The following is a 15,570-nucleotide window of genomic DNA, read 5'->3' on the forward strand; positions in this document are numbered from 1 at the left end:
GATTTTTTATTGATTTTTTAAGCAGCTTTTTAGTAAACAATTTTTTTTTACTAGAAAGCAAATTTAAGAAGAAGAAGAAAATTCATCCCAAACAAAACATTAGTAAAAAATATACACTACAAAATTTTCCCATATGCAAATTAAATATGTAATCTATTATTATTTAGCACAAAAATGTAAAAAAAAACTATAAATTAGCACCTGAACTGTACATAGAGTAGCATTGTAAGGAAATTTATGAAATTTCAAAGCTATTTTCACTATTTAGACTAAAATCTACCCTAAAAAAGATAATAATAATGATTTAAAATTTTACCAATGCTTCAATGGAATGAACCTCCATACCTCAACAAGCAGTCTTAAGTACCCAAAATGAAACCTTTGCGTCTCTTGTAGTCACTAATGCTGAGTGTGAATCCTTTACTTTTTCCATACTCGTCAGGCACTGCATGCCCAATGGTTGCTTCTATCTTTCGCTTCCTCTCTATGAAGCCTCGTTGAACACCCTCTGCTCCTCGATATTTGTTCAGAGCAGCCAACGAAATCGGCAATTCAAAGTTATGCAATGCCATTAGTTCTTCACCATGATCAACAGGAGGTCTAGTGTCAATAAGTTTCCCTTCATCTTTAGCCTCCTCCATGGCTGCCACAAGGGATTCCTTGCAAGTTTCTTCATGCTTGTTTGTATCATGATCAACATTTTTGGTTTCTTCATTATTATAAATCACACATTGAAGAAGAGGCTTAGTCCACTTTCTGGCGGAAGGATCATAACCTTCTTCGCCAAACTTTAAGTTTGTATCAACTGGCTTCATTTCTGATGCTTTTTTATAATTCTCTGCTCTATTTTTGCGATTCATCTCCAATAATCTGAAAGAACTTGCATCAACTGGCTTAATCTGTATAGACAAATCATCCAACTCCTTCAGCTTCGCACGCAACCTATCCGCCTCACTCTCTTTCCCAGCACTCTCTGCAGTTTTAGTGGAAGCCTTCAAACGGATCTTTTCGATTGCAACATTGATTGGCCTTGAAGAAGATGATTTATTTATCTCTATCATCATCTTCACAGTTCTCAGTGAATATACAAAAGTGCCAGTTTTTTGAATTTCTTCCTTCTTCGCATCAACTTCTTGCAGGCAAGGAATGTGCCTTCCATTACGTTCCATTTCTCTCAGCCATTCCTTGAATTCTTCCTCTGTTGGTGGAGAGTTAGAAATCATAATCATTTGCCATCTAGCTGTTGATGTTTCGCTGCCCCATTTACAGTTCAGCCATTTGCAAGTGATTCGACCTTCGAATTCATACTGTCGATTTTGGTTAGTTGCATACACATTATTGACTACACAAAGCCTGTATTTTGGACCGTTGCGAGTCCTCCCAATACCAACTCTAACAAAACATCCTGCAACTATTTTCTCAAAGAAAGGTTCCATATGCCATTTAGCCAGCTTTGATCTACGAATGGTTATTTCTTTTACATCTTCATACCTGATTGGTCTCGACTTAGATGCCATTAAATCATCTAAATTATCATCAATGTTGTTATCTTCAGATGATTTACCTTCTTTTCCATCATCACTACTGTCACTTAAATCAAATTTAGGAACAGTGATTGCAAGTGAATACTTGCGGTATGAATTTGGTTCTTGCTGCCTCATCCTCTTAGCTCGTAGCTCGTTTAATGCATTGATTTTTGCAGCTGGATTGTCTGTTCTGACAGAAGAATGACCATGAGAAGGAAAAGGTGGAGGGAACTCTTTTTCATAATTCTCCACCTTAGTTGATGAGTCTCTTCTTCTTTTCTACAAGCGATAATCATCCATTTTTTCACTCCTGGTTGCAAGAATCAACTCTCGATTTAGCTCTTAGAGCTTACTCATCTCTTCCTTATATGCTTCATCTTTGTACAAATCACTTCCAATAGATAGTGCACTGTCATATTCATCACCATTAAACACTCTTCTTCAGAGAGAGTTTTGATCCAGAGTGTTTCCACTTATTGAACTTTGAGTTATCATAACCATTTTCATTGGATCCACTACCAGAAGCTTCTCCTCGCCATCTTGAATGGGCATTGGTTTGGTTCTTCCTTGTCGGTGTGCTGGTCCGACAGGCAGCCTCAAGTAGCAAACTATCCAAATCTGCCATGACTTCAAAAGCTTTCTCTTTGAAGATCTGGAATTCAAAAGCTTCCTCTTAAAAGTTCAGCACAATTGTATTCTCAGATATTTAGAAAGTTAACAACTGAAGCACAGATCTAAGTACATCGCCATTTTATGTAAAAGCTATAAAAATCTTTGAAGATGAATTACAGAAAAAGTACAATTAAATGAAAATAACTGCATAATTTAGAACAACCATATGCAAATCATATTTTTTTGCAGCCTAATATAATAGCAATATTGGAATGTATATTTAAATAGAATTTGGTATCATTTTAGGAAAAATATACACCTATTGATTCAGTGCTGAGATGGATAAAAATAATAATGCCTTCACTTTCTAAATCTAAATTCGTAGCATCTACATGCTCGTATAAAATAATTAATTGGTAAATTAAAGTATATCAATTATAATAATGTAATTAGGCTGAATATTTTAGATGCAGAATGAAAAAAATTATTTTCATGAAAATTTTTTATTTTTGTTTGAAAATTCTTAATTATTCATATTGGGTTGTTTAAATCAAAACAATTGAGGTGGCCGGCGATGGTGACAATCGGCAACGGTGGTCATTTGTGCATGGCAGATGGTGGCGGTGACCGGTGATTGGTAGTGGCGGCAATGACGGGCGGACATAATGTGATTGGCTTGCCGTGAAAAGGAATTTGGTCAAAACTAAGTGAGTTTACGATACATAAAAAGGAATCATAAAATGAAAAATGTGTTCACTGGAATCATACAATATAGTCTCTTTTTTTTCATCAAATCAAACAATCAATTTTTCTTTTACATTACATTTCTTTTTACTCTTTATCCTTTTCAGCAAATCAAATGGCCCCTAAAAAAATCTAGAACTTAGAGTTAGCGCTTGAATATTTCTTTGAATTATGAGTTATTTAGATCCTAAACCAAGAAATCAAACAACATTGTTAACAATTTTTCATTGAATAATTCTAACTGAATCAAACTCCATTAACAGATCAGAGATATTTGAAGAAGACAAATGCGGCAAACTTGCAATGGAAGTAACTGAACCATACCGGCATTCGGTTGCGGCGTAGGCGAGAAGACGCCGGAAGGGTTTATTGGAAGCTAAGAGCACAATTTCAGGACTTGCAGAACTGTGCAAATGTAGCCTTCAAGAATCGTCAGTATACGCATACGGTCACTGGAGAAGCGTCGAAAACAGTCGTTGAGCTCGTCGGAGGGCGGCACCAACGACAGTGAGAAGAGACAAATCCTGATGAATGGATTTGAGGATGCTCTATAACTATTTATAGATCAGTAGTTGGATCCGGTCTGATGGGAGAATGGTTTTGTGTAACAGAATTCTGTTTATAGTGGAAAAAAATCCGGATTCAACTAGTGGAATGGGTTTATTTACTAATTTAGTGCTACTGATATTGATTAAATATTTTCTAATTAAAGATTTTATTTTCAAATAGGATTGTCAAAATAGGTTAACGAGTCGGATTCTGATCCGATCTGAATCCAATCGACCCGAACATGATCCGCTTAATAAATGGGTCAAAATTGGGATTCGAACCAATGCTAAGATCTTGTTCAACTCATATTTGAATCTTCTTCGAAGTTCGATCGGGCCTTCTTCAAATTAGAAGCAATCCTTACTCGAACCTTAGCCATTTAGGGTTCTAAATTTGAACTAACTTTTTTCTAATATTGTTCAAATCTTACTAAACATTTTGAATAAGGTTGGAATAAGATTTATTCAACATTTGAAAAATGCAATGTGATATGTAATATTGTTCTAGGTTTTGGTTTTTATAGCGCACACGGTAACTTGAATAATTAGAAAGTGTTGGAGATGTAAACTAAAGTTTTGTTTGTGACGGCTTATTTTCAGCTTCTTAAAACATCTTTTTAGTACTAAATTTACATTTTTGTACTAAAAAGTCATTTTAAGAAGCAATAAGAAAGCTGTCCCAAACAAAACAGAAGATTAGATGGCTTTCTTACTACTTCTTAAAGCAGTTTTAGCACACAAAAATTTTAACTTTTGTACTCGAAAGTTATTTTAAGAAGCAATAAAGAAGCCGTTCCAAATGAAACCTTAGGCTTTGTTTGGGACTGCTTTCTTACTATTTTTAAAGCAAGTTTTTTATAAAAATTTTCTTGAATTAAAAATTTAGGGTTGAAAAACTACCAGCTCGAAAGTTTGTGTGATTGACTGCTTGATGTTCCCTTCGAATTTTATATTTTAAAAGTTAGGCATTTTGATTCAAGATATATATATATACTAGTTTTCTTGCACGTGCATTAAATGCACGTGATTAAAAATTTAAAAATAAAATTTCATGTAATGAAAATTTAATAACATTATCATTTTTAAAAAATTTAATTATAATTACAACTTACTTTAATCAAGAATTAGATATTTTTGTTAAAATTGTAGTAGAGAAAAAATATTAATTTTGTTTTACAATTCAATATTGAAAAATACATTGTTTATCTTTATAGAACTAATTATACAATAAAATCAATCATTTAATATTTAGAAGGGAAGTTCAAATTTTTATTATAAATATGATATTATAACATTGTATTGATATATTAAATTAAAATGATAAAAGAGATGAGATTTCATCTTAATGTGATTCAAAAAGCACAATTTCACAAAATTAAATGTATTTGAAGAAATCATTTATTTTTTAAGAATCATGTGGGTGTTATGATGAGCACACGTGAGTTATAATTGATAGTTAATAAAAATATGAATTGAAAACATATAATCACAACCTGAACTTTATTAATATAACAGTACACAACCCATACAGACAAGAATTGTATTAAATTTTTATTCGATAGGAGCCATGAGTTGATAAAAGGATGAGTTGGGAATATATCAACACAACCAAAACTTCATTAATATAGCAATAAATAACTCAAACAAACAATAGTTGAATTCAATTCCTTAAATTTTAATTTGACTCATAGACTTTACATTTGACCCTTCTCAAACTTCTAACCTTCTTAGATAAACACATAAACATCATAGTGAAGATATTACAATATGCTCGATGATAGAAATCCATAGCCAATATCGAAGCTCTATTATTTCGAGGTTAGAGGCCTTAGCATGATGTAGTAAATATACATCATATAGAACACATTACATGGTGGTGGTTGAAAGAATCCAATGATAAGGGAGACATTTTCAAGAGAAATTTGGCATGTTTATTTGGTTGGCAAGATGAAGGTGGTTGTAAGAACCTTAGTCGACGAACGACGGAGATAGGATGAACTGTAGTCGGCGAGCAACGGTGGTTGGAAGGACCGTACGTAGCCGGTGATCTATGTGTGTCTGAGGGACCATTATCTGTGAGAGATGTTAGTTGAAGGGACCGTAGTTGACAGACAACGTGAGTTGGAGGAACTACAGTCGACAGTCGATGGTGGTCCGAGTTAGGGACTGTAATTGGCAAGTGGCAGATGTCACAAGGATCATAGTATATTTGAGACAGTGGTAAGAGGAACCCTAATTCTCAGTTGACAGTAGATCGTGATTGGTAACCCTCCAACTCATGCTCGATTCACCTCTCATGCGATACCACCGCTTAAGTGGGGAGAAAATAACTGCGGGTCCTGCACTTGTGGGGTTCGAATTTCCGACCCGTTTATCTACCCGGGTTGGGTCCGGGTTCAAATTTCATACCAGTTTGAATCCGGGTCAGTTTCGGATTCGACCCGAACCCGACCCGTAACCCGAAATTATCATTGTATATATATATGAGTCAATATTAAAAATTATTTATTTATATACTAAGCTTTAAAATTTGGCTAAAACTTATTCAATAATCATAAAAATTTATGATTTAATTCATTTTTTATGATTTAATTCATATATTATCAGACAATGAGCAACTCGTTGCCTAATCACAAAATACTAATCTATAAAAGCAGCTCACGATATTTTAAGAACTAAGGATCGTGTATAATTTATGACGCGAACCAAAATTTCCAGTTGATCTTCACCTCTTATGGTATTTATTTCTGGCTTTAACGTTCTTCTCAAGATTCTTGATGCGCTGGCTGATAACAGCAGATGAAGATACCCTTCGTTCTGAGGTTTTAGCCGGCGTTGATTCAATCTCTTGCGTACGAGAGGCTGAAGGAAGAACTGGCTTCGATGTGCCAAAGAAGGAGAAATTGGGCTGCGATGCCATTCCAGCTTGGGAAGGGCTTCAGGAAGATCTAAGAACTTCCTCACTGGAGGGCGCTTCAGTACTGTTATTATTTAGAGAGATTTGTCATTTAAGCTTTTTAATTTTGCTTACCAAATCTATACAGAAGGGAGAATAGGTTAGATGTCACCCAGTAATAGAAAATGGCCTGCAAAGCAATAAATATATAATTTTTAATGGTAGTCAAAATCAAGCATCCCATATTAATCATAAAATAAAATAAAAAAACTTCTGTGATTAATAAGAGTACACATTTTAGATATTTTGAAAGACTTCACTTTTGTTTAAAAAAATCCACCCAAACAAAAGTGAAGTATTTCGAAATGAGCATATACATGAAAAGGTTGGAGTAGCTCCAGTGGAATATAAGATTAGAGAGAGTCTCCTTAGATGATTTGGTCACATAAAACGGCGGCCTTCCGATGACCCGGTTAGAAAAGTAGAGGTATATGATTTGACTTATATTAAGAAAGGTAGAGCTAGACCTAAAAAGACGACTTGGTTATATAATATTAGAAATGACCTTTCTTTATTAGATTTAAACGAAAATTTGACTTTTAAAAGGACACAATGGTGAAAAAAGATTTATATAGCCGACCCCAAGTAGTAGGACAAAGGCTTGATGTTGTTGTTATTGTTGTTGTGATTATATGGCCAATGATGCAAATGCATATGTTCAATTCCATTTAAACAGTTGGATCCAAAATTGTTCTGTGAAAGTTAATGTAGAGCTTACGAGAGTTCAAAATAATTTAGACCTTACTTACAGATACGAATAACACCAAGATGTGAGAAAGAATGAATGAAAGACGGTCTAAGAGAATTTCTTAAAGAACAGGGGTCAGGAAACTGAACCAAACCAATCAAGCAAAGAAAAGCTAGTCCAAATCAGCTATAGAAGTATAGTTCAAACAAAAAGAGAGAAGTCTTGTAGATTTCAGAAACAGAGAAAGGCAACCGTGTGTTTCGATTTGTTGATCCCCACCCCGCAACTGGAAACTTCACCCTTTTTGATAGATGATGAAAGATGTTAAGTGTAGCAGGAAAGACTACAAGTGGCTAGGACTACCAAATAGTAATTGCCGCAACTTCTATTGCTAGTTATGTAGTAGATGAATAAGTCTAGTCTTCAATGGAGTTCCACTTCACAGCCCTCTTCTTTCTTTCCTTACCGGCATTATGGTCGAACAAGAATCGGCAACATCACGAAGACTACTTCAGAAATTTCAGAGAGCCTTGCAGAGTTTGTCATTCCCACTCCTCTCAAATTTTTAATCTCTAACATCAAGACTCTTGTTCCCACACAGCTTTCCACCGAAAATTATTCTATCTGGAGACTACAATTGCATCAACATTTCACTGCAAATGGTTTCGGTGACCACCTTACAGGAATCACCGTTTGTCTGCCAGCCTCCAACAAGAAAGAACACAATCTATGGACTCTCATTGATCGAAATCTCATATCAGCACTCTTCTCCACCATATCTCCCTCAGTTCTTCCTTATGTCCTCACACTCACGACGGCTCATGAGGTGTGGATCACACTCGAAAGAAGGCTACAACTAACAAATCGATCAAGAGTCATTCAATTCAAGAATGAACTCCATCAGATCCAAATGAAGGATCGCACCATGAATCAATATCTTGATCAAATCAAGATTATTGTAGATAACATAGCCGCAGCGGGATCGCAAGTCGACACAGAGGACATCATCCTATACATCCTCAACGGACTACCGGCCATGTATAATCCTTTTAAGATGGCGATCAGGACGTCTCTAAATCCGATCAGCCTCGACATCTTGTATTCATTGCTATGCAGCGAAGAGATCAATCTTCAACACGAATGCTCTCAAGAAATCAATCCGAGATGGTGGCGCTTTTCTCCACCCGATCCACGACAAACAGAGGAAGATTCAATCGGTCAAGAGGTAAAACAAATAATACAAGGAACTTTTCTCACACAGAATAAACCCACACTGGCAGTACTCAGGGAGTCAAACCAAGCTGTCAAATATGTGGCAAGAACGGGCACACTGCGCTAAACTGTTGGCACATATGCAATCTCCAATACGCACCTCCGTCGAATCCCAAAGCCCTGACCGTTCAACAACAATCTTCGTCCACCGGCGACTGGATCTTGGACTCGGGAGCATCGTCTCACCTGACCGCCGATACCATCAACTTTCAGCAATCCAACCCATATAATGGGCTTGAGTCTGTATCAATAGCTAACGGGAGCACTCTACCCATACATAACTCAGGAACGGTTTGCTCCCACTCCCAGATTCCCATCGTAAGCTAAAGCTTCGTAATATGCTACATGTCCCTGAACTTGCTCACAATCTCTTATCTATTTCAAAACTTACATCTGATAACAATGTTTATGTATCGTTTGACTCTAACGGTTTTTCTATCAAGGATTGCTGGGACAATCGAACACTTCTCCGAGGTCCCACACATCATGGCATGTATCAAATCAGGCCTCCTTCCAACAATAAGATCACTGCTCTAAAGGCGTCGTCCGATCTGCACTTCCGGTTGCACTCCAGACTAGGACATCCGAGCACAAGATCTCTCCAGCTGCTCAATCGGGAAATACCAGAAATACCAAGAACGGCGTCGCACAACTCAGCATGTGTTTCTTGCAACGTTTCAAAAAGTCATAAGCTCTCTTTTCCCACCAGTTCTTCGGTTTGTAATAAAAGATTTCAATTAGTTCATTCGGACGTATGGGGTCTGGCTCCTGTACCTTCCTTAAATGGTTTCTTTTACTATGTCATTTTCATAGATGAGTTTTCAAAATTTTCATGGCTCTACCTACTAAAATCAAAAGATGAAACATTTGCCAAATTTCAACAATTTCATAATATAATCAAAACAGAATTTAATACTACCATTCAAAACTTCAGATCGGATGGTGGTGGTGAGTTTACAAGCACAGAATTTCGAACTTACCTTCAAAATAACGGTATAAACCATCAGGTGAGCTTCCCCTATACACCTGAACAGAACGGAACTGTGAAACGGAAGCACCGACACTTACTGGAATCTACTCGAACCTTGCTACACGCTGCATCTCTACCGCCACACTTCTGGGCCGAGGCTATATCCACCTCCAATTACCTGATAAACAGGGTACCCTCTGCCACTATTGAAAATCAAACTCCATATCAACGCCTATACGATAAATCGGCGTCATATAACCAACTTCAAACTTTTGGATGTTTGTGTTTTCCTTGGACCCGTCCTCAAGCACCAAAAAAACTATCACCACGAGCACAGGAATGCATTCTACTTGGGTATTCCTCGCAACACAAGGGATATCACTGTTTTCATCCACCTACGAAGCGTATCTTCATCTCCCGACACGTAGTGTTCGATGAAGACCAGTTCCCTTATAAACTCATTAATGTTCCTGCTCCCAACAGACCGGTTCAACCAAATCACAACCCGCTTCTGCTGATACCAACCTCCACGATATCTCATTCTCCCACTCCTTCACTGCCAGACACCCCGACTCCAATTCAAGATGCCCAATGGGCAGAACATTGGGCCTCCCAGCCATCAACGATCACCGATTTCGGTTTTGCTGACCAACGCTCCACTCTTAGCTCAAGATCATCCGATGATCACGAGACTACGCTCGGGTATATCCAAGCCCAAGCAGGTTTTTGATCTGTCCGTGAACACCAACGCTCCAGAGACACCAACATCCTATTCTCAAGCTTCCAAATCGGAGCACTGGCGCAAAGCCATGTCAGAGGAGTTTCAAGCTCTACAGTAAAACGCTACTTGGTCTCTCGTTCCATCTCCACCAGGTAAACCAATTCTAGGATGTAAGTGGACAATCAAAACTAAACTCGCTCCAAATGGACAGGTGGACAGATTCAAGGCCAGGCTCGTTGCGCAAGGATGCTCTCAAGAATTCGGAGTTAACTACACATAAACGTTTAGTCCAGTGGCAAAGATGGTCACGATACACATTATTTTCACCGTCGCAATTCAAAATCAATGGTCGGTAACTCAATTAGATATGTCTAATGCATTCTTGCACGGCGAACTCGTAGACGAAGTATTCATGAAACAACCAATGGGTTTCATAGACTCACAACTGCCTCAACATGTCTGCAAGCTGCATAGATCAATTTACGGGCTTAAACAATCTCCGCGACAGTGGTTCAATCGTTTCACCTCCTATCTTCAAACTCTGGGATTTTGCTTTAGCAAAGCAGATCCTTCTCTACTTATCTTCACTCAAAATAAAATCTGCTCATTCATCTTAGTTTACGTGGATGATATTCTGGTTACAGGTAATAATAATGACCACATTCAAGGAGTTCTCCGGAAACTGCAACAAGAATTTCGGCTGAAACAGCTAGGTGACATCTCTCTCTTCCTCGGAATTCAGGTGATCAAAAATAACAACAACTATTTTCTACACCAAGAACACTACGCTCGTGATCTCCTTACAATTGCAGGTTTCAAAGACTGCAAACCGTCGAACACCCCTCTCGGCATGAAGCCACGTATTCAACCCGATGATCAGCCTTACTCCGTTCCGACTCACTTCCGGAAATTAGCTGGTTCGCTGCAATACCTGTCCATCACCAGGCCTGACATAGTGTTTGCCACAAACAACATATGCCAGCATATGCACTCACCACGGAACAGGGACTATCAAGATCTCAAGAGGCTATTACGATACGTCAAGGCAACGCTGGACTTCAGACTTCCAATCTCCACCGACAACCTCAATCTTCGAGTATATACGGACACCGACTGGGCGTCGGATCAAGCCGACCGGAAATCCGTATCAGGGTTCTATATCTTTTTGGAATCAACTCTTATCTCCTGGCACGCGAAGAAACAGGCAACGGTCGCTAAATCCTCCACCGAAGCTGAATATCGCTCTCTGTCGTCCGCCACATCCGATACAATCTGGTTGCGTCGACTCTTAGCAGAATTTCATATACCTCAACTACAACCGACACTGATCTACTGTGACAATACATCGGCCATTGCAATCGCTCACAATCCTGTGTTCCACGCAAGAACGAAACACATAGAAATCGACTATCATTTCATTAACGATCATATAAAGAACGGTGCCATTCAACTTCATCACATCAGCTCGGAGGATCAGATCGCAGACATTAATCTTACTAAGCCACTGCCAGCCAAACGCTTTAACATTCTTAGATCCAAATTAAATATTCGTCCATTGAATCGTTAATTTGAGAGGGGATGTTAGAACACCTTTACACGTCAAAATTAGTTAGTTACAAATTATATTTTATTTCCTTAACATATTGTATCTATAAATAGGACATTAGTCTGTAACCTGAGTTGAAGCAATATTATTTTCTATTTCATCTCTCTGTCTTCTTCTTGTCTTCATCTGGAAGAGATCTCTTCTCTTCTCTTCCAAGCTTTGCGACACCTTCTTGCTCCTCAGCAAGAAATCTTTACATGATGGAAAACCTAGACGTTACAACAACTGGATATTAACACAGCCTTTTGCCTTTGAGAGATTAGTTACACCGTCAGGCATTTCCTAAGTGGGTGGTAGCTTGTATATATGCCCGTTCCAAAAAAAAACATTTAGGGTATATTTTGCAATAATTTTTTTCACTATTTTATTTTTTAAAATATAATAAAAATTTTATTTGATTATTATTTATTACTATAATTTAAGATTTTATGCAAAAATATAAAAATTTTAAATTAGTTCTAAGATTATCGTGAATGACTAATTTAGTCCTCGACTTAACAAAATTAATTCTTGTTGTGTCCCAAAAGGAATTATTTTGTATGGTTGTGAGATTAAATTTGATTAACCTTTTATTCTGGGATTAAAATAATCATATATGAATAGTTATGGGACTATTTTAAAACTTCATTAATAAAAAGTCATTTTTTATAACAAGAGTTGTTCATGTGATAATTTTAAGAGAGCATTTGTTTTATATCTTAGAAAAGAACATATTTAGAATATACACAAAAGCTTTCGAAAAAGTTATTTTTTCACAATAGTTTCACATTCTTCCTTACAAAATATTTGTAGTTATCCCAAGTAAATCCTAAGAGTTAAAAATTATAAAATATTAATTTTAAATTATATACATGTTGAAAATAAGAGTTTTATGTATTTATATTCAATATTTTTTTTATGATGCATTTCTAATATACGCATTGTAGAAATATGGCAGGTGACAACGACGACAAGCGACTGGTAGAGGCAGCCGATGTGGATGGTAGGAGGTGGCAAATTATGACGAGCAGTGGCGATGAGATGGAGGGTGGTAGCGTAAGTGGCGAAGTTAATACTGTGCATTAAAAAATCGCTTGAATTTCATGATTATGGAACATGACAAAAACGAACTGAATTATGAATTTCAAATATATCAACAAATTATTTTAGATTTATTTTTCGTCCAATCACACACGAATTTTCAAAAGTCGTGCGCCATTAAGATGATTTACTTAGTGGTGATGCCCTACAAACAAACTTGATCAAATTGGTCTTAACTTGATATCAAAATTACAATATTGAATAATTCTAATCATTTTTTAAGCTAATTCAAGTCTTGTATATTAAATTATATAATTATTAAATAAAATTATTATCTATTTAAATATATTATAGATTATAAAATAATACTATTAAAATATTGTAAGAGTAGCCATCATTCAATTACATTATTAATATTAAGAGAGAAATAAGTCACTCAAATTAGATAACAAAATAAAGAGAGAAGTCTCTCTCTCTCTCTCTCTCTCTCTCTCTCTCTCTTATTATTATTTTTTTTTTTCGGGTTGGTGGAGGGGAATATTAGACTGATCAAAATTTAGACTTCCTTTGGGATAGATTTTTTATTGATTTTTTAAGCAGCTTTTTAGTAAACAATTTTTTTTTACTAGAAAGCAAATTTAAGAAGAAGAAGAAAATTCATCCCAAACAAAACATTAGTAAAAAATATACACTACAAAATTTTCCCATATGCAAATTAAATATGTAATCTATTATTATTTAGCACAAAAATGTAAAAAAAAACTATAAATTAGTACCTGAACTGTACATAGAGTAGCATTGTAAGGAAATTTATGAAATTTCAAAGCTATTTTCACTATTTAGACTAAAATCTACCCTAAAAAAGATAATAATAATGATTTAAAATTTTACCAATGCTTGAATGGAATGAACCTCCATACCTCAACTAGCAGTCTTAAGTACCCAAAATGAAACCTTTGCGTCTCTTGTAGTCACTAATGCTGAGTGTGAATCCTTTACTTTTTCCATACTCTTCAGGCATGCCCAATGGTTGCTTCTATCTTTCGCTTCCTCTCCATGAAGCCTCGTTGAACACCCTCTGCTCCTCGATATTTGTTCAGAGCAGCCAACGAAATTGGCAAGTCAAAGTTATGCAATGCCATTAGTTCTTCACCATGATCAACCGGAGGTCTAGTGTCAATAAGTTTCCCTTCATCTTTAGCCTCCTCCATGGCTTCCACAAGAGATTCCTTGCAAGCTTCTTCATGCTTGTTTGTATCATGATCAACATTTTTGGTTTCTTCATTACTATAAATCACACATTGAAGAAGAGGCTTAGTCCACTTTCTGGCGGAAGGATCATAACCTTCTTCACCAAACTTTAAGTTTGTATCAACTGGCTTCATTTCTGATGCTTTTTTATAATTCTCTGCTCTATTTTTGCGGTTCATTTCCAATAATCTGAAAGACCTTGCATCAGCTGGCTTAATCTGTCTAGACAAATCCTCCAACTCCTTCAGCTTCGCACGCAACCTATCCGCCTCACTCTCTTTCCCAGCACTCTCTGCAGTTTCGATGGAAGCCTTCAAACGGATCTTTTCGACTGCAACATTGATTGGCCTTGAAGAAGATGATTTATTTACCTCTATCATCTTCTTCACAGTTCTCGGTGAATATACAAAAGTGTTCGTCTTTTGAATTTCTTCCTTCTTCTCATCAACTTCTTGCAGGCAAGGAATGTGCCTTCCATTACGTTCCATTTCTATCAGCCATTCCTTGAATTCTTCCTCTGTTGGTGGAGAGTTAGAAACCATAATCATTTGTCATCTAGCTGCTGATGCTTCACTGCCCCATATACAGTTCAGCCATTTGCAAGTGGTTCGACCATCGAATTCATACTGTTGATTTTGGTTAGTTGCATCGACATTATTGACTACACAAAGCCTGTATTTTGGACCATTGCGAGTCATCCCAATACCAACTCTAACAAAACATCCTGCAACTATTTTCTCAAAGAAAGGTTCCATATGCCATTTAGCCAGCTTTGATCTACGAATGGTAATTTCTTTCACATCTTCATACATGATTGGTCTTGACTTAGATGCCATTAAATCATCAGAATTATCATAATTGTCGTTATCTTCAGATAATTTGTCTTCTTTTCTATCATCACTATTGTCACTTGAATCAGATTTAGGAACAGTGATTGCAAGTGAATACTTGCGGTATGAATTTGGTTCTTGCTGCCTCATCCTCTTAGCTCGTAGCTCGTTTAATGCATTGATTTCTGCAGCTGGTTTTGTCTGTTCTAACAGAAGAATGACCATGAGAAGGAAAAGGTGGAGGGAACTCTTTTTCAGAATTCTCCACCTTAGTTGATGAGTCTCTTCCTCTCTTCTTCAAGCGATAATCATCCATTTTTTCACTCCTGGTTGCAAGAATCAACTCTCGATTTAGCTCTGAGAGCTTACTCATCTCTTCCTTATCTGCTTCATCTTTATACAAATCACTTTCAATAGATAGTGCACTGTCAGATTCATCACCATTAAACCTACTATCTTTTCCATTCCCCCAGCTTCTCATCTTGCCTTTTTCTGAATGGCCTCCAACACTCTTCTTCAGAGAGATTCTTGATCCAGTGTGTTTCCACTTATTGAACTTTGAGTTATTAGAACCATCTTCTTTGAATCCACTACGAGAAGCTTCTCCTTGCCATCTTGAATGGACATTGGTTTGGTTCTTCCTTGTAGGTGTGCTGGTCCGATCGGCAGCCTCAAGCAGCAAACTATCCAAATCTGCCATGACTTCAAAAGCTTCCTCTTTGAAGATCTGGAATGCAAAAGCTTCCTCTTAAAAGTTCAGCACAATTGTATTCTCAGATATTCATAATGTTAATAATTGAAGCACAAATCTAAGTACATCGTCATT

The 15,570-nt window shown here is 36.7% G+C and overlaps 3 protein-coding genes across 3 annotated transcripts; 1 reads left to right on the plus strand and 2 right to left on the minus strand.

Moving 5' to 3' along the window:
* Window positions 1-359: 359 nt before the first annotated feature.
* On the minus strand, window positions 360-6,350 carry LOC110111663 (protein RTF1 homolog). Its single transcript, XM_020843638.2, has 4 exons — window positions 6,160-6,350; window positions 3,125-3,287; window positions 1,960-2,178; window positions 360-1,805 (listed from the first exon to the last, which is right to left on the minus strand). Exons 1-4 carry the CDS (start codon window positions 6,348-6,350, stop codon window positions 360-362), a joined length of 2,019 nt encoding a protein of 672 aa, XP_020699297.2.
* A 3,988-nt stretch (window positions 6,351-10,338) lies between these two features.
* Window positions 10,339-11,604, plus strand: LOC110111664 (uncharacterized mitochondrial protein AtMg00810-like). The gene has a single exon (XM_020843639.1). The coding sequence runs from the start codon at window positions 10,339-10,341 to the stop codon at window positions 11,602-11,604; it is 1,266 nt and encodes a 421-aa protein (XP_020699298.1).
* A 2,072-nt stretch (window positions 11,605-13,676) lies between these two features.
* Window positions 13,677-14,456, minus strand: LOC110111665 (protein RTF1 homolog). Its single transcript, XM_020843640.2, has one exon. The coding sequence runs from the start codon at window positions 14,454-14,456 to the stop codon at window positions 13,677-13,679; it is 780 nt and encodes a 259-aa protein (XP_020699299.2).
* Between the last annotated feature and the right edge of the window lie 1,114 nt (window positions 14,457-15,570).

This window comes from Dendrobium catenatum, unplaced genomic scaffold (assembly GCF_001605985.2).
Source record: "Dendrobium catenatum unplaced genomic scaffold, ASM160598v2 original_scaffold_72769, whole genome shotgun sequence".
NCBI lineage: Eukaryota > Viridiplantae > Streptophyta > Magnoliopsida > Asparagales > Orchidaceae > Dendrobium > Dendrobium catenatum.